The sequence below is a fragment of the Hyposmocoma kahamanoa genome, unplaced genomic scaffold, assembly GCF_003589595.1.
Source record: "Hyposmocoma kahamanoa isolate Upper Pololo Valley unplaced genomic scaffold, ASM358959v1 65, whole genome shotgun sequence".
Classification (NCBI taxonomy): domain Eukaryota; kingdom Metazoa; phylum Arthropoda; class Insecta; order Lepidoptera; family Cosmopterigidae; genus Hyposmocoma; species Hyposmocoma kahamanoa.
In genome coordinates, this window is record NW_020653853.1 from 3,914,633 (window position 1) to 3,939,172 (window position 24,540).

Below are 24,540 nucleotides of genomic sequence, written 5' to 3' on the forward strand. Positions count from 1 at the left end.
AAAATAATTCGAAAACTTATAACTCCTCTCATTTTGTGTCGAGGGTTAATAAACTCGTTTACAGACATTGTTCTTACATACAAAAAAGATCATTGTTTGCAGCCTTATCTACCTATACATACGTACCTATACATTATACTATTAACTATAAAGACATCTTTCAAGTTTTTCATTTACAGATAATAAAGAAACAGTATAGGATCGAGTTAGAAGTGAGTGAGAACTTAGAAATGAGTCAATGAGTAACGGAACAATAAAAGAAAATAATTAATATTCTTCAACGTATTATTGCACTGAAAAATTTAACGTCATTCATTCATTTCATTACTCATTGTTTTATGGAACAACAGTTATAGAAGCTGACAGCAGCAAAATATATTACATAATAATGTCAAGAGACGGGACGAACAAGTGGTGCGCCTGATGGCAAACTACACGCCTGTCAGTAACAGTTGCAGTGCCCCAGTGCTTTAAATCGTAAAGATCGTAAGGGCACTGACACTGCGCCCGCACCCTGAGACAAGTTGACAAGTCCCATGTGCCTGTAATTTCACCAATGTAACAATAAATATTTCCATTCATTCATTCTTTATATAGTTTCACTACGCCCGGACAAACTTTAAGCATGTGCACATATTGAAGACACGTAATTCTTCTAGTCTATCTATTAACGTGTATACTAAATAATAATAAGTAGAAAAGTAAAGCAATTAGTATGAAATTACTTTTTCAAATCCAAAACGCGTACCTATATTTGTTTTTTCAAACAAATCTTTCGCGCTCTTTACAGGTCCCACAGTCAACTTCAACAACGGCTTCAACAAAGTTTATTTGAAAATCCTACGTGATTTGGAATTGAAAAAACCAGTTTCATTTCCAATGTGTTGCAATCGCAAAAATCTAAGTATAAATTGTCCTTTTTTATTTATTTTTTTATAAAATATCAAGTGACGGGCCGAACAAGTCGTGCGCCTGATGGTAAGTTAATTGATAAACTCTTCTAGACTTTTATAGTTGTTGCAATAATTATTAGGGAATTTCTCCAAAGCCGCAAATTTCTGTATCCATGCATTAAACTCCACTTACTTATCAAAACTAAAATCTACAAAAAAAAGAGAGTATATTATAGGTCGAAAGCTAACTGGAGAGCACAAAATCTTCCCAATAAACCTTTCGGACTTAATGCAAAAAAAAATCCGAAAGGTCTAAAACCACACGATGGCGTGTCCCGAAAGAAGAATCCAACACAAAGTGTCATTTTTCTCAAGATCAAAACCGTATATCAATATTAGACTTTAGTTCACGAATAATAAATTAGATGACAGTACTTTTAATCTGAAATTCATAATAAACTAAACAATAGTTTTATCACAATATCAAGATTGTTGCGTGTCTCAGGCTTTCGCGGGAATTCGGTGGTAGTTACTAATCTTGCTACATATCAGAAGTGAAGCATTTTAGAAGCTTCGTAATTCGTTCGTATTATTCTTCTTCTTCTTCTTTATATATTATCCATCACGCCCCTGCGGCTGAAGAGGCAGGTTGGACTTTTTGCGTGTAAAAACGTAATTCGGTGGATTTGGTTCGGGTTGATTTTTGATTTCGGTATATACGATATTTCAAAAACCAAATTTTATGGTTGTATGCAATATTTTTTATACTATGTGTTGTAACGACTAAAATACAATAACAATTTATTGATTTTACAAGTATTGTCGTTTATGAGTAATATGGAAAAAAAAAATATTTTCTGAATCCCGTGGCCTTGGATTCGGTGGATTTTAAGCCACCGAATTCAGAAAAGTTCCACCGAAGTCGGAAAAACCTGTCCCCGACGCGATATTTTCTTTGAAAAGCACTACTTGCTTCCCACTGAAAATGAATAAGGAAAATCAAAACACAAAACAAAAATTGGAAATCAAGAAGATGAAGGAACGTGCTAGAAAAGCAAAGATAAAAAGCGATCCGATTATATATGAAAAGTTTGAGGTATGCGAAGAAAAAGCGGAAGGAAAATTTTGAAGCTGCTTTCATTACCTCGTCATGAATTTATATATAAATTTTAGTTTTTAAAGCCTAATTTAATAGTTAGTCATATTATTAAATGTTTATGCAGATTATTGAATGTTTTTATTGTATTTTTCATAATATTTTATACAAAATTATGCCTTTTGTTAAAAAATCCTGATTTCGGTGGTAGTTGAATTCGGTGGATCAAATATGTCACTTTAACTGTTAAGAATCTAGTTGCCCAACTATCGGAATCTTATGTAAGTTTGAGTTCATTTTCCTTCCCGCTCAATGTTTTTCTTGAAATTAAGAAAAAAATCGACCACTGTAGTCAGAGAATTTAGCCCTTCTAGGAGAAATGCCCATTACTACTAACGGGTACCTTACCACGGTACGAATAAGGCAATAAAATTCAGAGAACACCACACTCGATTATCGCAGATGATTAATGCACCAGGAAACGCATTATGATTTATAATTGCATTACGTTAAATCGGAACAATACTGTTATGAACAAAACACCTATTATATATATATTTAATGTACCATTTATGAATCTACATGGATGTAATAGATTATAGGAAATGAAACTATTTTTTCGGATGTAATTCGCATAGATTTGTTTATTCAAACAAACCAATAACGTACTACGCCAGCTGTGACCATGAGACCTCTGCAAATTTTCTTAAAACCTCTGGTCCTTATAATCCCCTTGAGACCCCATTGAAATTATATTGCAATTAGGATTATATCTTCTTCTTCTTCTTTATAATGTTATAGCTCCAACGATACCATCGATGATTCCGCCAATGTCGAGTTAAGGAACACACCCGTAATTTACTCAAGCTTGACCGGTGAATTTTTGATTTTGACCGGTGAATTTCGACAGACATCACTGAGAGGATAATATCTGTTATTCTTCTTTTTCTTTATTATGTCATAGCTCCATCGATACCATTGATGATTCCGCCAAGGTCGAGTTAAGGAACACACGCTTTTACTCAAAATTTGACCGGTGAATTTCGAAATATGTTATTCTGGTAAAATGTAGTTGCAACTTAGAGCATGGTTTTTTTGAATGAATGGCTTGTGATACTAATTTATTGTCTCAATTCTGCCAGTGTCCGTTACGTGTTAGTTTAATAAACATCATGGAGGGAGTGTATATACATCTACCGTCCACTAATTAAAACACGTAATTAAAACAAATGGTTAAATTGTTAAAAATTCGCTGTAAATCTTCCCAAAAATAAATAAATAAATATCTTTTTTTATAACATCAAGCGACGGGACGAACAAGTCGTGCACCTGATGGTAAGCTACACGCCTGTCCATAACAGTTACAGTGCCACTCAGAGCTTTAAATTGCAAAGATCTGAAGGGCACTACCACTGCGCCAGTCACCCTCAGACATAAGTTGACAAGTCTCACGTGCCTGTAATTTCACCAGCACCCTTACCCTTCAAAACCGGAACACAGTAATGCTGACATTACTGCTTGGTAGCAGAAATAGGTAAAGGTGGCAATACTACTCTGGACGAACTCTTTAACAAGGATTTCTACAGCTGCTAAATCCGTTTTAAATAGCAAAACATAGAACACAACACTCTCTTTTAAAAACAGTTAAAATTAGTTAACGTGTTCGACTTATCGGAATTTACCCTAACGAAGCATAACTGAAATATCATTAAACAATTTCAATAATTTAAAACCGGGTTATGGTTTTTTATGGTAACTCAAAAAAATATTTTGTCACTTAACCGTGTTTTAACTAGTGGACGGCAGATATAAAGATCACTAGAAGAGACACATCCGAGTAGTAAAAAACAATGATGCACAGAAGTCGGGTATAGCACAACATCTCACACAGACTGACACTAACCACTGGATCGAGTTGCGCAGCCCCCAGGTACTCTCGACAGAACGTCACTACATACCACGGTTGGTACGAGAAGCCATCGAGATCACGAAGTACAAAACATTTAACCGTGATGATGGTTTTAAACTGTCCAGTGCATGGAATCCGGTCCTTAGTGCGTGCAGTAATAAAAACAAAAACACCTCGAGTTCAGTTGCGCGTGTGGATACAGTGAGTGTGGTTTGTGTGAAAAAAAGTGAGTGACAATGGTAACGCCACAACAAATCGCGATGAAGGTAGTCGTCGACAGCGCAAGAGGGTAGACAGATATGTCTGCTCATAAAGCTGTCATCTGCCGCCGTCCAGTCAACCCGTGACCATGGAGCGTGCAACCGTTCCGAAATATCGGGAAAATAAAAAGAAGTCATACCGTGGTAAGAAACCTGATACTAGTGATAATCATTTAGATATAAAGATGTTCGGTGATTCGGAGGGAGTATCGAAGAGATTTTTGCACAAGTTGATCCCTATAACAAAAGAGACAGACAGAGTAGAGTATGGTTGGTTTCCGTGCTAAAAGAGTTGAAATGGCAATTGAGTGTCAACTGTCAATAGAGTGTCAGTGGAATGGCAATGATGGCATTTAATCAATAACTGACGATAGATATTGCCTTACTAAACCTACCGTGGAAATATGCATATTTTAATTTTTATCTTTTTTAAACAGAAATGGTTTGTAATCAGTTCTTAAATTAAATGTTCATTTTCTTTATGTCCAATAATTACGGAATAATCGCCTGGGCACGGTTAACGATTTCACCCTGTATAAAATAAATAACATTAGCCGCATTTAGTCGGTAAATCGATTGTTTTTTTTAAATTGTTAAATTATGATAACAACGTATAAGAATACAAAATAAAATTGGCTAATATCAGACCGTTTCGTGTAAACCATATTTCACTAAACATAAAATAACATTGACCTCGATATACATTCTTGAATACTATAAATTCGTCAAAAAGGATATTGTCCAAATACAACAGTAAAAAGAAACAATAGAAACTTACATAAATTAGAACTTCCCACAACTACTCTCAGTGTCTACGGATCCGCCACACACTTATGGCAATTCAAATAAATTTATAAGACGTGGGGCGCACTATAAGTTTCCGGAATGAATAAGAAAATAATAATATAAATGGTCAGAAATGAATTTATTGTTTCTCAAAATATTCTCCGTTAGCGTTAATGCACTTTTTCATACGAATGAACCAATTTTAAAAACATTTATGCGACTCCTCCGTGACAATCTCTGAAACATATTTTTCATACTCTTCGACAGCTTCTTCAGGTGATGAAAATCATCGACCGCGTAACTGGTTCTCAATTTTTGGAAATAATTAAAAGTCACAAGGTGCCAATCGGGACTGTACGCAGGATGGCTCATAAGATCAACGTTGTTCATTTTCAAAAATTCATTTGTCTATTTGGCCGTGTAAGAACTGGCATTATGGTGGTGCAAGATGATACGGCGTTTATGGTTATTTTTACGGAGTTTGTCTATAACCTCCGGCAAACAAATGATTGTGTACCAATCACTATTCACGGTACAACGATTCCCCAAAGCAACAGTAGTCACGTGTCCAATTTTATTAAAAAAAGAAGCAATCATCCGCTTAGAGGCACTTTGCCCGCGCGCCACTTTAGATGGTTTCGTCTCATCTCGAAAGACCCACACGCGCGATTGCTGCTTTGTTTTGGGATCGTAACTATAAATTCATGTTTCATCACCTGTTAATATGTCCCACACCAAATTTGACGCCCCTTCGTTGAATCTGGTAAGCATGGCATTGCACCAAGTGACGCGATCCGTTTTTTGAGCCTCAGTCAAATTGTGCGGGATCCACCGAGAGAGCACAGCTTTTTCACACACAAATGTTTGTGTAGTATTGATTGTATTTCACTCATGCCTATGTCTAAAGATGCCCGAATATCATGGTATGTGATATGCCTGTCTGTTTTGATCATACGGCGCACAGCATCAATGTTTTTATTGTTCACAGCAGTGGACGGGCGACCATCACCAAATTCGTCACTGAGATTCACACGACCGAGTTTGAATTCTGCAAACCAGCTATAAATAGTCGACTTGCATGGTGCTTCATCGCCAAATGTAGTTTGAAGCCGAGCGAAGCTCCGCTGAGCTGTTAAGTTGCACTTAAAGTCGTAGAAAATCATACTACGGGAATTTTCACGAGTTAAATCCATGGTGATGTAGACAACCAATTTCTAAAATGACGCCACAATGTAAAAACAAGTCACAGTGAAACAAACTGTATTCTACAGCCAAAGAGTTCCATTTTAAAATGTTGTAATTACTTTTTAAATATTGTTTATGTAAGTGGCCAGTTCCGGAAACTTATAATGCGCCCTATGTAGCATACCAAATGAGTTAAGAAAACTAAGAAAAATTATCTACGTTTATTGCCCATCTAAGAAAGTAGCTTTTCAATAACGCATTTTATAAATTAGACGAAATGTTTAATAAAAGTTAAGTTCCATTTTCCTAGTCATTAAATAGATTAGCACATAAATAATAAATACTTAAATGTTATTTAATTTTATGTTACAAGAAAATAGTTATTATTAATAATTTGTAGAGATATTTATATTTGTAATTAATAATTTGTAGTCCTCTCCTGAATTGGGGCGCCCTTGCAAGGAGTCACATGTGTCACTACTGTATAACAGCTTCTAGGACACCATGTGGCAAGCAATAAAGATACGAATATGAATATGAACGTTTGAACCACTGGCCACATAAGCTAGAACGTATATTTTGAAAAAAGAATAATTTCAATCGTCCTTTGTTTTCTATTAAACATTATTTTTTTTTTTTTTTAGTTTATTCATATATGTGGCTAGTAATCCATATGAACGTGGTTATCATAATTCAACCTTCTTTTTATGCGTTTCTCTAAATATGACCTTGAGTATTTATAATCTTTAAGTAATAGCTGTCTTATTGTAATTAAAAAGGTATGCACATTATATGTGTACGAGCTGTATTACAAAATGAAGCGGTATACGTGCTAATAAATGTTTCCGTAAATAAATAAAATGTTTCCTTATTTAGATATACACCCATTAATAAATTTAACATTATTTATTTATTACATTACATTACATACCCAATACAGTTATAATATAAGAGCACTATTCATCAATGGTGACAGCCAATTATGGTATGTAGGTAGTAGACCTCATTCAATCGATAATGCATGTTCTACGCATAATACAAGGTATTTCAAAAGTGTGCCAATAAACATTAATACTAGTAATAAAACGTTATCTTATAGTGGTCGTAACTGCGGTTAACCCGTTCTTGAACCTGAATCTCTCGCCACGACTGGGTTATTGCCGGGAATACCGCCTCTCTCATTAATTGAAAATAAAATGTATGTATGTAAAATGTATTTTAGGCTACTGGCTTCCAACCCCCAAAATAAGTAACAGGCCTGTGTGTTCAGAGTTGAATATTCTCCAAACATGGCATAGAAATAAACAACTAAGCACGAGGAAATATTTTGTTCTTACCATTAGGAAACGAAACACATAATTTACGAGCTCGCACGATGCGTCGCAAGAATTAGCGAATTGCTCTGCATCGCGCATTCTTGCGATGTTAATCTTCTTTGTGTTTTTTTTTTTCATATATATTATATACTTTCTTATCAATAACAGCAGTGCAACACACTTTTTACGATCCATGTCGCTAGCTTGTTTAAAAAATACGTTAAGTACGGTTGATGATCGAAGGAATTCTTAACTACCTCCGTGGCCGAACGGTTACCATACCGGACTGCCACGCAGAGGTCCCCGGGTTCGATTCCCGGGCCGGGAGAAATATTTGTATGGTCTACATTTATTTCTCTCGTGAGTTTGGGTGTAATTTGTGGTTGTCTATGTGTGTGTCCATGATACCCGCGACACAGGGTTTCCCTAGTGCGGGGCTATGTTGAGTGTGTGCGTTATTATTATTATTATTATTAAATGGTTATCCGAACCGTGGCAGTGAGATGCCTTTTTGTGTTTCGACCCTTAATGATATTTATATATATTACTTATACTGTACAATATTACTAGTTAAGAAATGACAACAAATTAATAACACAGGTTTAACGAAATATGTTCTCTCAGTCTAAAAGTAAATACACACATCAAAAGTGTTACGAGATCAAGCACATTTTTGCAAATGATTGAAAATCAGAAAGTCGAAATTGTCAAATATAATCTGTCATTTTAATTCCTTTAAACCGTTTAAACCATTCTTTACCTTAAAGAATATTACCAAAGAATTAACGGGCTCTACTTCGTTATTTGTTTCGCACATGTTATATGCAATGGTCGGAATAAGATGTTCCAAATAAGTAGATAAATATCTACATATAGATACAAGGAGTGACTTAAAGTGGTTAAAACCGAAAAATATTCATTAATTACTTCCTTCGAATTCCGGATTTCCGGAAACAGTTTTAGTGCATAATAAAATAAAACTACTCACCTAGGAAGCTGAAGCTTCGTTTTAAAATAATTCGATTTAAATGTTTACTTTGGTGAAAGATTAGTTAGCCTGCATTTTTTGATATGGCGCTGTATTTTAATGGAATTACTTTAAAATTCAACATCAGCTTTATAGTAGAATAGTTTTATCCTACGATACAGTAATAAAACTTTCCTGAAATCCGGAAATCGAAGAAAGTATTTATTTAATATTTGGTGGTTTTAACCACCCCATTGTTTAAATCTACTAATGAGTGTTATAAGTTCTGTACTCAGAACTATAATGAGTCTCAAAAAAGGACGTCGCGTTTTTACTAATTAAAATATCCAATATGATACTACTCAAACGCTCTTCTGCCTCCTCGTTGGTTAAATTGGCCTAAAGGATTTACAACCGGGCCATAAACCTTTACAAAATTGAATAAAATATTTAAGCCACGTCTTTCCTAAGCTTCTTTCTATCTCTTTGGTTTTTGTTTGAGTTTGCTGTCGTGGATCGTTGACAAAATATACATTACTGAAATATTTGTAATGTTTCATTATTTTATTAACCGATTTCAAAAAGGAGGAGGTTCTCAAGTCGATTGTTTTATGTGTCTTACCCGATTGTGGACCGATTTTGATGATTCATTTTTGTTAAAAAGAAGGTACCTCAATATTGGTCCCATTTAAATTTGAAGAAAATATTCCACCTCTAAGGGTTTCAAACTAGGGGATGAATCCTGTATAGCGCACTTTCTGGTAACCGATTTCAGTGAAACTTGGCAAATAGATGTAATTCCACAAACTTTGCAGGTCGGTTTTTAGTAGGTGCTCTGTACTGAGATTATTTGCTTTTTTTATTTTGCTTTTTATTTTACTTTATAAGTATTGTATGCAACCAATAGGTACATAATTAGGTCTTAAAATCTCGTATGTAATTATTTAGACCACGAGACTTTGCCGAGTAAAGACGGTACTCGGCTTTAAGAGCCCTCATTATGCAACGATTGCATAAAATACTATTGTTAAATTGTGTTAATAGTCATAATGTCTTCTTAAAAGAAAGCCACTTTCAATCTAGTTATAAACCCATCACCTATTATCAAGCAGCTTTTTCTCCAACTAAACACAGTAATTATTTCTCGGAAACGGAGATATGTGTATTCTATAGTTAATACACATCTACGTATGTGTACTACTTGCACGCAATGCTCCATCAAATACAAGCTTATTTTTACCGCTGGAAAAACTCATAAAAGTAAAGACTCCGTCAAACTTCTTTGGATTTGTATATTAATAGTAGTTTGTTAATACATGTTACATAATAATAGTTTTTGTTACTGTTGTTATAAGGATTGTTTAATGAGAGAGACAAAAAGTAAATGTGTTCTACGTGTGTACATTTTGTCACAATACCAAAATTGTGATGGTACGTGTATATGCGTTGTGATTAAAAACCTCCATAAAATACATTCAAGTATATCGATGAAACAACTGATTACAGTTTTTTTTTAATACATGACAGGCAGATGACTCCACTCCACCTGATGTTAAATGGAAAGTGGAATCCAAACGTGAAGGTACCTAGAGCAGTGTTGATACTATCACTGTCCTAGCCACCTCCACCCTGCATGCCTACGAGATGCCTCTTCACGCCTCGTCTGAAGGACCCCATTTCGTAAGGAGGGAATACGTTCACTGGAAGGTAGTTTCATTTGTCTACTGTGCGACAAAGGAAGGTGCCACCAAACCTTTTAGTTCGTGATGGAATACGCCAAGTTGTAAAACGATGACTACGGGAGGCCAGCACGCATGTTTCGGAGCAGGAAAGAGAAGGGAGGGATAAGGTTGAATATTTCTTCAGAGCATTCGCTTATAGTACATTCGATAAAAGACGATAAGCGATGGAACATTTCTACGCAGCTACAGAGGTTCAAGGCGGTATGAGACCTCTTCATCGCTGATAACTCGCGAGGCGGCGTTGCATGGAAGTCAAATATTTTTATGACTATGAAAATGGTAAATGAAAAGTTAACTTTTGGAAAATGGTCGTTAAGGTTTCAGGAATGAACTTTAAACTTGACATACCAAGATTTTCGTTCGTTACGAGTTAATTTCGGTATTGAGAATAACGTCTGTACCATTACGTAAAAATCTTTTATGTTAAAGCATGTTATTGTCGATTTACTAATTACTTCATGAATATGAACTTGACTCCGAAATCCGTAATAACGTAATATAAAAAATGTCAACGTTGAATCGTTTTGGTTAGTTGAAAAAAAAAAACAAATTTACGCGATTTAGAGTGGTTACACACGGCAGTGCATCGCTGCTAAAGGTCGCATTGTGTAACCGCAGTTAGTTATGTCAAAATAGTTTAATTTCCAATTAAATTATAATGACAAAACTGGGACAATCCTTCTACTTTCCACGGCCCTATCAAACGTCTTCAAGCCGAATCTAGAAGATCTCATTCCGTACTTGTTCTTGACTTTGACGCCGACTGCAAGAATATGTTGGCCGCAGTCGTGCGGTGTTACGGACGGCGGCAACGAATGCAATTCATGTCATCTTAATTGCGGCAACTTTTTCCAACAAAACTATTTCAACTAGATTGTTTAAATGTTAAGTGTACAGTGGACAGGGCTGGAGTTGGATACGGATGTTTCGGGGCCTCTAATAAGGAAACGTCTGCAATTTGAATTAGAATAAAATAACATAATATTGGCAATTTTTTTTAACCGACTTCAAAAAAGAAAGAGGTTCTCAGTTCAACTGTATTTTCTTTTTTTGTATGTATGTTACGCGGTTAGGTACTATTTGCGAACCGATTTTGATGATCGTTTTTTTGTTAAAAAGAAGGTACCTCAGTATTGGTGTTATTTAAATTTGAAGAAAATATTCAAGTTTTAAGGGTGCCAAACTGGGGGATGAATTCAGTTTCGCGCACTTTCCGGTAATCGATTTCAATAAAACTAGATGTGATTCCACGAACTTGTGAAGTCGTTTTTTTTATAAAAAAGTTGTTATATTTTTATTGTAATGGTACAAATTACATAAAACAGATTACATACAATAATATTTAGAAAAAAAACAGTAAATCTGCATTCCAATTACAACTGTACACAGCATTTCGAAAACTATAAATTGTGTGATCTTATGACCAAAAATTAATAATAACGAAGAATTTTAAAATAGAACAAGGTCTTAAAATAACGCGCACACACTCAACTTCTTAAAATAATTCAAATGACTTGTTTATATAACTGTTAGTTAATTGAATATTAACTTTTGAAATTACTGTTCTTCTTGTCAGTAATAAATATGTTTTAACAAAACCACAACTAGCGGCGTGGCGAATCTAACTGCACAATAGTTTAACGATAATTCTAAACACTCTGAAAAATTTTATAATTATTAATACAATACCGAACAGACACAAAGAAACATTCCAGCTTTTATATTTAAGTAACAGTAGATCTCCTTGTGATAGAATTCGTCCAGAGAAGTACTGCCATCTTACCTATTTCTGCCGCCAAGCAGTAATGTCAGTATTACTGTGTTTCGGTTTTGAAGGGCAAAGGGTGCTGGTGAAATTACAGGCGCATGAGACTTGTCAACTTATGTCTTAGAGTGACAGGCGTAATGGCAGTGCCCCTCAAATTTTTGCGATTTAAAGTTCTGAGTGGCACTGCAACTGTTATGGACAGGCGTATAGCTTACCATAAGGCGCACGACTTATCCGTCCTGTTACTTTATATTATAAAAAAAAGCTATCCACCAGCACTCGAACCAGCGTCTGTAACCACGTTGAGGCGACATCTCTGTATTAATAATTATAACAAACTGGTGGAGTATTTTCATAACAAAAAAGATCAATATCATGGTAGTCAAAACATAATATTCAATAAAAATAAAAATATGAATGATTTTATTCTTTTTTCATTTGTCTAACAGAAATATTTACAATATAGTTAACTAGAAGTCACATACACCCCTAATTCAATAAAGTAACCACGCCATAATTGTATAGTCGAACAAAAACGCAATAAATAGGGACTCCACTCAGTCACTCTGTGTAATACCACAAACCGGGGCCACGTCAACCACCAATTACGTGGTTACGTACGTAACAAATTGCCAACTGGATTATTATCTAAAATATCACCTGACATACACTTTCTTCGCTATAATTTGTATGATCACTGTCGACTGCACCGTATGAGTCAAAGAACAAGATAAGGGCAGTGACTTTGAATCAGAAAGACTCGTCAAATGCATGTGTTTCGCTTAACACCGTGAAACTTGACAAGTAATTGCTACTACAGCAACTGAATTTTGCAGGAAGGCCCGCAAAGATCCTTATATTTTATATAGCGAAATGGGACTTGAACAATGCAGTTGGTAGGTTCTTAACTGAATTATTCTAAATCACGTTTCTAGTGCTTTTGGTGTGGAAAGTCTAGTTTTATATGAAAATTTATAGATTTCTCTACGATCTTGAAAATTTGCTGTGATTATAGGTTCATTGGTGGAATGTCTAAGTTTATAAGCTTGTTGCAATGGTAAAATATAAGAATACTCATTATTAACCTAGGGTGTTCTTTAAGTTACGCCATTTTTTATTTATTTATATTATTTCGCATTGAAAACACTACACATTACATAATGAAACATTTAAACTTAAAAACTAAATACCTCTTCGCTTAAGGAACCTCAAAGCATGAAATGGCAACGACATTTTAAGATGAAAATTACAAATACAACGAAACAAAGGGAACTATTTTGTTCACAAAAAAAATGCAAGTTCGTGTTTGACCTCCATCTCATCCGATGGAAAGTGACTATGAGGTTGAAGATAAAGCATGATAATAATAATAATAAAGTTATATTCAAGTTAATCTTACTCACAAGCACTTTTGAATAGTCAAAATCACACAAGACATTATAAAAACTATGCCAACTATATTTGTTGCTTATTTTCTGTTATTTTTGTAAATAGTCATATTTATTTACTAATATTATGGTTTTGAATTTTGTGAAAAAAAATAATTAAAGCAAAAACAAAATTGGAAAAAAACAAACGAATTTTGTGAAAAAAAATAAACACAAAACAGGTCGAAAAATTAAGTTGGCGTAGCGGTCATTGGAGATATCGATATGTCAAATAAATAAAACAACTCATACAAAATAGTAATTACGTAACAAAATTATATAATATTAACATCACGCATTTTTTATCGTTCATGTAGTCATCAACAGTATAGTACCCTTTCGCCATGAGTCTATTTTTTACATAATATGCCTTACACTTATAAAAATATAAACATGCAATTTTCGGTTGATATTTTATTGGAACATTATATAATTCCTTGTGATGAATTACAGTACCTTTTGTAATCGGAATTGAAGCACAATTAATTTATCTTTATTTGTAATATTATGTTTGTGCATATCGCTGTGTTTCTTAAATGTAATTTAGATGGACATATACAATACAAATAAAAATAATCAGTGATGCTACCGTTAGAATATTAATTTCTTTGAACATTTTTAAGGGACACCACGTTTCGCAGTTTACATATGGATATTAAAGCTCTCTTTTGTAAAACACAAATACTCGCTGCTGCAGCTGCTTTCCCCCACAATAGAATACCATACGACGTTACACTGAGAAAGTAGCTCTAATAAACTAGCCGAATAATTTCTTGATCTGTAAAGTTCCATAATCCACATCTAAATATATCACGGAGAGTGTGAGATGGAATTACACGATTTAATTCCGCCTTCCATCGTCCATCATCGGGGGACTAGACGTTGGCTTGGATTCCACCCCTGTGTTGTGGATATTCCAAAGATTCGCACGAAGCTTACGCTGTTACGATTACGCTGCCACATTTATATGGCGAACGGCTATGGAGTGGAATTCCCTGCCTGCAGACTTGTTCCCTGAACGTTATAACTTGGACCTTTTCAAAGCTAGAGTGAATAGGTATTATTTAGGTATGCATGCTCCATCGTCAAATGCGCACTTACATTTGTATAAAAAAAAGATGCTTTCACTTTCGCCTGGAAAAAGCCAAAGTTATAGAGCGTTCAGGGCATTGAATCAGTTGAATATATGTATATCGAGTTCTTAGGTTTTCGCGATTGTTACACATAGGAAATGAAACTATTTTTCCGGATTTAAATCGCGTATATTTGTTTTTTCAAACAAACAAACAGTTTGAAAAAACAAATATATACCTACGCGATTTAAATCCGGAAAAATAGTTTCATTTCCAGTTGAATATATATTATGTAAACACACAGCTTATGAATTTTCATCATCATCGTGGTAAACACGACTCCTCTAAGAGTTTAAATCAAAATGTCCGTCACGCAGACAAATGCGGGATGGGAACTTTACACGTTTACCAAAGGGTTGTGAACCTGTGACTAAGGTGATCTCCTTCATCACAAACCTGGCAGCTTATTTTTAAAATCGTTCTCGAATTTTCTTTTCCTTCACAGTTCTTACGTTGACACTGCCATCTAAATTCTTGAAACTAGAGGACGTTCTCATTATCACAAATCTTCACTACCTATTAAAATCATAATAATTAGGTACTTTATATTTTGTTACCATTTTGGCCTTTCTTTTCCTTTTTTATCGTCCCTTAGAATAAATCTTGTGGACCGACTTCTGCATTCTCATTTTTCTAAGGCAAAGCCAGGCCACTTTTTCCATTCATTCATTCATTCAATCGCAAATGTATGTAGTTTGGAAATTACGTCATAGGCGTGTATATATATAGTATAGTACGTGACATGTTTACCATTTTGTATTATATTAATAAATGAATAAAAAAAAAATAACGCACACACTCATAGCTACGGAAACACAGTCGCGGGTGCCATGGATACACGCATCGAGAACTACAAATTACACCGAAACTCACGAGATAAATAAATGTAAACATTTCTCCCGGCCCGGGAATCTTTCCCGGGACGTCTGCGGCAACCTAACGTGGTAACCGTTCGGCCACGGCGGCCATATTCTCACACGTCTTATAATAATTTGGTCACACTAAAAAACTATATACACAGTGGAACCTACAGCTACACTTTTATTCAAATATAGCCCGTAGCATTAACGAAATAAAGTGCGCCAATGTTCAACAATGTTAAAAAATAAAGCTTTAGAGGCTTAGTGTCGAGCTTGTTGTGCTCTGAGAGCCAATCTTGATTACTATATTATATTAATAACAGTAATAATATTGTGCCAGATCGAAACACCCAGACGTGAACCAATTTAGAAACGTTCATTTTCCAAATTGGTCGTACCAGGAATCGAACCCGGGACCTCCTCATGCAGTGTCCACAATGCAAACCGTTGAGCCACTGAGGTCGTCAAAATATGTCCATATTCTCAGTTGAAAAATATAGACAAATAGGCTATTAACCTCTTTCCACTAGAATAAGTGCATCTAATGCACCCAACCGTGCCCAGAATGCAATATGGCACTAGTGTTGTCAAGTCACATATCGAAAAGATTATTGATATTCCATAGTATCAATACAATAATGTAATATAATAATACTTTCATTGTTACTTAATCGATAGTTACGTGTAATTAAGAGTTCTGATCGAATCTAATATTATTATCAATAATGTATCGGTATTTATCTATCGAGACATTAATTACTATTTATATTAAATAAGGATAATAATAACCGCCCTCACATAAAGGCTAAGACAAGCGTATCCTTGATAAAGAGCAGTATGAAAGCACTGATGTGTATTGATGAAAAGAAAGAAGATGTGTGTCGGGATTGTAGCAAGTGGAAGGCTATGGTCTTTGCCATCATTGGTGAGAAGAGGACGTGAAATGTATCATTCGCCTTTGGACTTTGATCCCTTTTCTACTCGTCAAGCGCAATATCGGACAATTAAAACTTAAAATATAAGTTCTAGACCAAAAGTTGATTCTAAAATTATTTCTAGTGTTTTTTTACTCAAAAGTTTACCTTAATCAAACTACGAGGTTTACGAATTTAGCAGACAGTATGTATTTTTTGAATAAAAATTGATTACTCAATCTGTTCAAATATCAGTTATACTCAATCGTTTCAAATAAAGAATGCCGTAGAATATTGAAACTGACCTACCTAATAACCGTTTATTTATAGTTACTGCCCTAAGTATAGAGAAATAGTTACAGTACTTAATTACTTAATAATTCTTGACGAAGTCACTTATTATTAAACATTTATAACGTGCAAAAGGTTTGTACCTGTGTTAATACTGTTGCTAACACGGCTGGCAAGTATCAATTTTATTTAATAACATTTAATTGACATACGAGTATACTAAAGTCCAGTAGATACTATAGTCGTTAGATTGTTGCCCTCCTGTCGACACCATTTAGAAGAACTAAACTAAGTCTAAACTCACCTGTCTGCCGTCTGTCTGGATCACACAATGAGCACAGTGACAACATTGATATGTTCTTGGACTCGGTATCCAGTCTCCGTAGAGCAATAATTAGCATATAAACATCTTATCTTTAAGTGTTATTAATGATTTTAATGTTTTTTATCTGTAATATTGTTTTCTGTTTCTTATGTAATTGTATGCACTTTCATAGCACTTAAATATTAAGACTAACCTGCTCAACGCAAGTTGTGTTTCACCGTCACTGAATGTGCATCTTGCTATAATACTCATAACAATGCAAATTGAACATGTTATTTGATGTAACAACTGTTGATGAACCTAATAAATAAATAAAAAAACCAATGGTATACTCTGATGGTTTAATATAATTTGAAATAAAATAGAAACTTACAAACTATTCTGTGTGCGAATATTTGATTGATAGTGAAATTATTGAAAAGCACATACATATTTGCCTTGAGTGTACAGCCATCTTTCGTAAGCACATGAATGCATATACCGATAAACTATGTCCACAGAAAGCGCTTTCATTCAGTCCCCATATTACATACTGTATACTTAACGAGTGGATAATTTTAAAGATAATTTTGGTATCGATTGATTATCGAAAGTTATAGTATCGACGCCCAACACTAACAATGCCTGTTATAAATGCGCAATGGACAGAAATCTGAGGAAAGCCGAACATCACTGTCTGTTGAATTATTACTGGGAAATTACACTTGACGTTCTTTTTTAAGTCGGAAAACGTGTGTTTATGATTTACAGTTCTGCTAATACGCGACAAGTTACATTGTAAGTATAATTTATTGTTTTAAGCAAATAATTGAATTTATCAACAATATTAATGCAACTAATTAGTATTAAAAGGAATTTCTTGAAAGGCAGCCATGAAAATAGGCGACATAACATGGTTGAAAACGCTATCTAGCAATAAGACTACTAAGACTTGCCCTTGTTTGTTTCTCGATTTATTTTTCTTGTGCAATAAAGAATATTGTAAATACTCGCAAACAGAAATGAAAAACAAATGAAATAACAAAAAATTAACTCGAAACATTAAAGTAATACTGTACAAGAATGCGTCATATTTAGATAGACAACTAACATTTTTGTCTACATCTATGTATAAGAAATTACGCCAAGTCAACACATATCATCGTTAGGAAGAATACATTGCGTTCAAGCGTGACGTAAAAAAAAACCTTTTTTTTAATGTTTTGCTATTACACTTGGCAATGGAACACGCAATATTTTCTATTTAGGTACGCATTCTGATTTTTTTTCATCTTGGATGTGTTAAAAATGCACGTTCTAAGTAGGCTTCAAATTGGCAACCCTATTTAAAGTTTATACGTTCTGGAAGATTTTACATTATTTTTAGAACAAAATTCGCTAAGCAGATTCCAGCAGTCATTGAGTAAACATTTACCTAAGTAAAGTTTAAAAAATTGCAAAAGATAACGCGAAAGACTGGGATCTTGCAAAATCTATGTAGCAAGCTAAGATATTGTCATGAAAATTGTGACAAATAAAGCATAAATTGAGTTCTGTTTAACAAAAAAAAAAATAAAATTAGAGGTATGAGATGTGATATTGAGACGCAAACGTATTTTGAGAGTCTCTTTCGCAGCTGATCACGTTATTGGCTGTTGCCCGAGGTAGCTTCAAATATGCCTTATCCAAAATATGGAACGATAAATGTGTCCTCCTACTAAAGGGAAGTCTGTCAATTGTTGTCGACATTCAGACGAAAATTGTCACAAATAAGTATTAGAGAAGCGATCAAAGGCATGCAGATGCCTTAAATGATGACCTGTTAAGAACACGAAACGTTGTTTTGTTTAGAAAACAAAAATACGCTACTTATATTTCAAAAAATAGTTTCATTTCATTGTATTCAAATTTATTTATTGAGATTTTTTGGTGAAATCACTTCTCTAGTAATGTCACATAAAAAATAATTGAATATCAATTCAATAAAAATTTAAAATACAATGAATAGCGACATCTCTAGCCAGGGCTGGTAGCTGTAAAGGTATTCATCTGCGTGACGAAATACTTACGATTTCTCATAGATGGCGCTACGGCTAAAAAGTCATTGAAAAAACCAAATACACGACAACAAAACACACAGAAAAATTGGTCAGCTGGTTCGTTCCGTAGCTTAGTTGGTATAGCGTTTGGCACGGTATGCTCGAAGACGTCGGTTAGAACCCGGCCAACACGAAGGAATTTTTTCTGAGTGTTCGATCATTGCATTAATAATTAATACTTCTCTAGTTTTGTTACGATTATGAATACAAAGATGGAACACAGAAAAAATTCGTCGACCCGGTGGGACTCGGATCCGTGCCTCAAATGGTTAGAGCAATGCTACGATGCAGCATGGACGTGGTTTCAAGTCCCACCGGGTCGACGACATTTTACTGTGTGTTCGATCTTTGTATTTAAATTCTCGTTTTTGCTCCGGCATGTGTGTTTTAGTTTGTTTTATTTTGTTTGTTTGTTTATAAGTGTTATGTTAGCTGTGGCAGAACATCATTATTTCCTAGTCCTCTGTAACGTATTTTATTTTATTTTTATAATGAAATGAAATGTAAAGGATTCGCTCTGGACCTTTTGGAGTGAAAAGTGTCGTTATTATTTTGACTTTCAATTATTTTGTGAAATCTAGTTTAAAGTGGAATAGGATAGTGCTATTGTGCCTTAATCGAAGATTAAAACGCGAAATTATACGAATCTCGAACTAGAATACCCGTATCGGCCTGTTTTAAGGAATCCCGAGTCAATCCAAGCACGCCGCCTCGAATTGCCTGTTCTCTTTGTGGCGGCCATATTTACAGAAACATAATTAAACTTCATGTTTAGGCTGATGGCTTTGCCAAAGCCTTAATAAATAAAAAAAAATGAAATATAAAGTTATTGTATTGCTTGCCGAATATAATATAATAATTACGCCGCCCCAAAATATTTCCATCTTGGTAGCTGTCGTTTTAACTACTTATATCGACAATAAAAGAGGAATTTAAAACAATTGCGCAATAAAAACTTACAATTGTAAAGGTTAAAATACAGTTCCCATAGAGCAATTTACATTACTATGAACATAGTTACAGTTGACTGGAGGAAGTTTTTCTATGTTATCTATGCTTGAGAACATTGTATCTTACTGTAGATATTACAAAGTTATCAATGCGGACGAGAAAATTGTAAACTATAAGAATAGTAATAAAAATGGACAGTATGATGCCATTTTTAAATGCAATAATAATTTGGGAGATCTTTGCAGTGTTACTGTGTTATGCACTGAAGATAGAGTCATTATATAAATTATAGATTCACACGTAGAGTACATATGTAAATCGTTCAACACTGCAAGTACGTAGTTTTGTAGAGGCTATAGAATCGATTCGCAATAAACTAAGAAAAAATAATATTTAATTAATACCAATTTGTAATATGAAACAATATACCACAAAATATTAATTACAAAGTGTTTGTACTCAGTTTACACTCACCCAAAATGTCCGGGATAGCAGACAGGGAATCGCCGGCAAACATGCTGACTCACTATCTTCCCACTGACGTGCTGCCCGCCATTGAAAATCACCTCGGAGCAGCAGGGCGAGGAACACCTGCCACTGTCGCACTCTGAGCACCAGCAGGACTGCGACGCCTCCGACTCACACGAGACGTCGTCACACGACATAGAGTACCTCCAGTCCGGAGTACCCACACGAAATGTATATCTCGGGTCCCAGTGCATCGTATTCAAGTCCGTGCACCGCTCCACGTACGCACCAGCCAACTGCTCCATGTACTGCTTGTACAAGCGCTTCTGCCGTTGCGTTTGAGACACGTGAAGGCGCAGGACGTTAAGGAAACACATTTTAAACCGAGTCAGAACCTGAGCGAACGCGTTGGCGCTCTCCACCAGGCGGTAGGTAGGCATATGCAGCACTAGCCTCCGGACACGCCGAGGAATCTCAGAGAAAACCCATTTTACTGTCCATCGCTTCGTTAGTGAGGAATTCCGTGCAATATTACAACGATTTCCCGTCCGCACGATTTTTCAGCACGAGCGAGATTTTTTCGCTGCGCAGATTTTCATTGGATAAACTTTTCAGTAAAAGTTTACAATGAAATTTGCGGAGCGTGCATATTCTGTCATTTGAAATATCGCGGTCGCTTTGGCGATCGGTGATAAAGTGTAATCGACAAGGTGCGTGGAAGCGCGCGCGCCGTGTCCGCAGCCGCCGCAGACACTGCGCCGGCGCGCGGTCGCGGACCGCGCAACCGCCATAATCGCTTTACGTCAAATTAACTCGCATTTCCCCGAGAGGTGAAAAAACGGAACGTTACGGAGAAAATACGGCACGACTGAAAATAATCAGGGTCATGAGCCGTAGCCAACGCTCCATTTTACCCACTACAAGCTAATAGCGCTGTTTGCGAAGGTAAACGACTCTACTTTGTATTCTAATGTTGAGTTAATAATATGTATTCAGACGTGTTTTAGTGTACAATGTTTTAATCAATAACTGTTATTTTTATTTATCTCTAAGGGATGGGTGAACGAGGATCGGCAAGGCACTAAAGGAGGCAAAGTAGATACTGAGTTTAAGTATGCAAATGTTAAGCCAAAATCTACAATTAATGAGGGAGTAATTCGATATAAACTATTGATTACTAAAAGATTTTTTCTCTAAGTTAATTACTTAAATAAAAAAGCTAATATTCATATCTTACGTTTCATGCAGATTATTATGTTTTGTAGAAAAATGTTATGCCAAAAATATTTTACACATCAGGTCTTCCAGAAGTATTGTACGTTATCTACATAAATAAAATAAAACCTACTGAGGCTACTAGAAAATTAGATTTATGTAATATAGTAAATTCAAGATTGAAAACGTGCTGCCTAAATCAGAACGTTACGTTTGTTTGGCGTTTTGTTTGTTGACAACTAGTTGTCATGGTGACAAAGATGGTTGGCTGAATGACGTTATCCTGCTTTTTGTGTTGACTCCGCCAAATTTTAAATATTTTTCGCAACAGAATTGTGTATTTAATTCTTAAATACACAAAAGTGTGCACAATGTGTAAATTGTTAAAATTAAAATATTTCTGCACCTACTGAAGTAATAGTTACACTTAAATGGAAAAAGTAATAAAAAGAAGCCACGAGACGCTCGAAAAGTTTGATATCAAACTAAAATCGAAACCGAAAGATGGTGTCATCCTGCAGCTTCATCATACAGTGCGAGGGTCGAACGGGGTGTGTCGAAGGATAAGATTTTCCTCCAGTACTTTCGACGATCTGCACGAAAAACTAGCATGCGCCGATAACGTTGGTAACTTGTTCATCTTAGACTTTTCCGATCTGAAATTTTGGAAACTCACCAGTGTCACCGGCCCATGCACTGCGTTACATTTTGTACCAAGCCGCGTAGACATGCTAGTAGTAGCTGCAGCCAAGAAATTCGCTGTAAACTTCCTAGATATTGAAACTGGGAACATATCACTTACTCTGACGGGTCACACAGCGCCAGTTAAGAACATTTCTTTTTCAAACAACAAATCAAATAATTTACTAACAGCAAGCACCGTGGAAGCAATTTTATGGGAACAAAATAATTACACCAAGTATTTTACTCTTAACACCTACCTGGGAGCTCATATACAACAGATCACATTTGCTCCTGGTGGCGAATATCTCGTAGCTTGTTTTCAAAACGACACTATACAGATTTGGAAGCACGAGAGTATGAAATCTGTCAAACAAATCATACCAAATGAATTGAAACACGTAAAGAATGTCGCATTTACGATGAATGGTAGAGCAATGGCAATAGCAGGTCTAACAGCCACGTTGATTCTCTTCAGCATGGACACTTGGAAAGGACTGAAATCAATAGATCTGTCAAAATATGATATATCTGGAGCACAACAAGTGGCATTCGTGCCACAGGTTTTTGATGGTGGTGCAAACAAAATTCTAGCAATTTTGAGCAGTGACTGTGTCCTTTACATGCTAGACTTAGAATCAATGACTGTTTTACACAGCATACGTAACGAATCATCAGGCATTAGAAAATTTGTTGTAAGTCCTACGGGCAAATATTTCTTGTGCATTTTACAATTAGGAGAAGTTAATATTTACAACACGTCGTATGTTATGGACTTGGCTTCCAACAATACATGTGATCAGCCCAAAAACGACCTACCTAGTACTTCGGCACATAAATGTATGCCAATAGAAACACCTCTAAAAACTGAAATTGAGCATAAAATGAGAATATGTATGGACAGCGCACGGTTAAGAAGAATTCTAATGGAATACGGTGAATACCCTGACAAGTTCAGATCGATAATTTGGAGATCACTTCTCAATACGCCAAGAAACAGAGATGCTTATTCTTCTTTAGTAGATAAAGGTATACATCCTGTGTACAAAGACATTGAGAAACAGTTCACCATACATAGTTCTACTACACTTAAAAATTTGAAAAGGTTACTTTCATGTCTAGCGCATTGGTGTCCATTATTTGGAGTGATGAAGTTTCTACCAGGATTTGTATTTCCGTTTGTGAAAGTTTTACAGAAAGATCCACTTTTGTTATTCGAGTGCGTGGCGACAGTGCTTTTCAACTTTTGCCAACTGTGGTTTGAATACGCGCCTTTTCCACCAATCAGTATTTTGTCCATGATAGAAAATATACTTGGGGAGCATGATCCTGAACTCCTGAATCATTTCTGTGCGATCGGCGTTACGAGTCAAGTTTACGCTTTAAAAATACTGGAGACGGCATTCAGCGAAATTTTAACTTGCTCGGAGTGGTTAATTCTTTGGGACCATATTCTGAGTAACGAACCGGCTTTTATCCTGATGGCCGTTGTGGCCTACAGCATTGTGCAGAAAAATGCCATCAAAAAACTACAAAGCCATGAACAAATTGAACATTTCTATCATATGCAAAATCCTATTTGCAAAAAAGCATTCCTCAAAAAAATTTACGTCTTGGTAAATGAAACACCTGACGAGATACACCCAAGAAAGTTCTTCAATAGCTTTATATCATTAGAAAAGGGTCACTGCTACCAACAATTCACTGGTTACCCGAAAGCAACGATTTGCTTAAAGTTAGCAGAAAAGGAGAGGAGACAAACACAAAGAAACAAAAAAAGACAAACACTCAAAGATCTGACAAAGAAAAGTTTAGAGAAAATCATCAACGATCAATCAAAACCAGAAAGTAAATCTGACGTAAGTGACGACGACGATAGTATAGAAAACGTTTATGTATCAGAAAGATACACCAAAAAACCAAAAGATAGAAAACTTGTTAATGACGCAGGGACAGGAGACTCTTCTAGAAATAGTGCCAGAGAAGAATTGTTAAGAAATGTTCTATTATATCCTAATATCGTACAAAGGTGCAAACATCATTTTGATCCGAAGACCACAAGAGACAGAAAGAAAGACCGGGAGCCTCTTAGATCATCATCGAAAATAAAGAAAAAAACTATTGACAAAAGGACTGAGAATTTAGAGAGAGAAGTTGAAAGGTTAATGAAAACATATAGTCCAAGTGATATATCAGATCAGTGACGTTGTAGGTAAAATGATTTTTAACCACGTACTAAAGTGTTATAATGGGAGGTCTTAATTTTATTTGTAGG

At 35.3% G+C, this 24,540-nt stretch overlaps 2 protein-coding genes across 4 annotated transcripts in view; one reads left to right on the top strand and one right to left on the bottom strand.

The window, feature by feature from the left end:
• LOC113231581 (espin) overlaps positions 1–20,826 on the bottom strand; it is a 217,325-nt gene extending 196,499 nt beyond the window's left edge. For 2 of the 3 annotated variants that reach the window (XM_026465931.1, XM_026465930.1), the window contains exon 1: positions 20,376–20,826. In XM_026465931.1, the coding sequence (XP_026321716.1) occupies positions 20,376–20,809 (434 nt within the window). In that variant the 5' untranslated portion in view covers positions 20,810–20,826. The remainder of the gene's footprint in view (positions 1–20,375) is intronic. The other variant, XM_026465929.1, reaches the window with a different exon arrangement.
• Positions 20,827–21,820: 994 nt separating this feature from the next.
• LOC113231495 (TBC1 domain family member 31) lies at positions 21,821–24,469 on the top strand. Its single transcript, XM_026465821.1, has one exon. It carries the CDS (start codon positions 22,016–22,018, stop codon positions 24,467–24,469), a length of 2,454 nt encoding a protein of 817 aa, XP_026321606.1. The 5' UTR covers positions 21,821–22,015.
• The last annotated feature ends 71 nt before the right edge of the window (positions 24,470–24,540 follow it).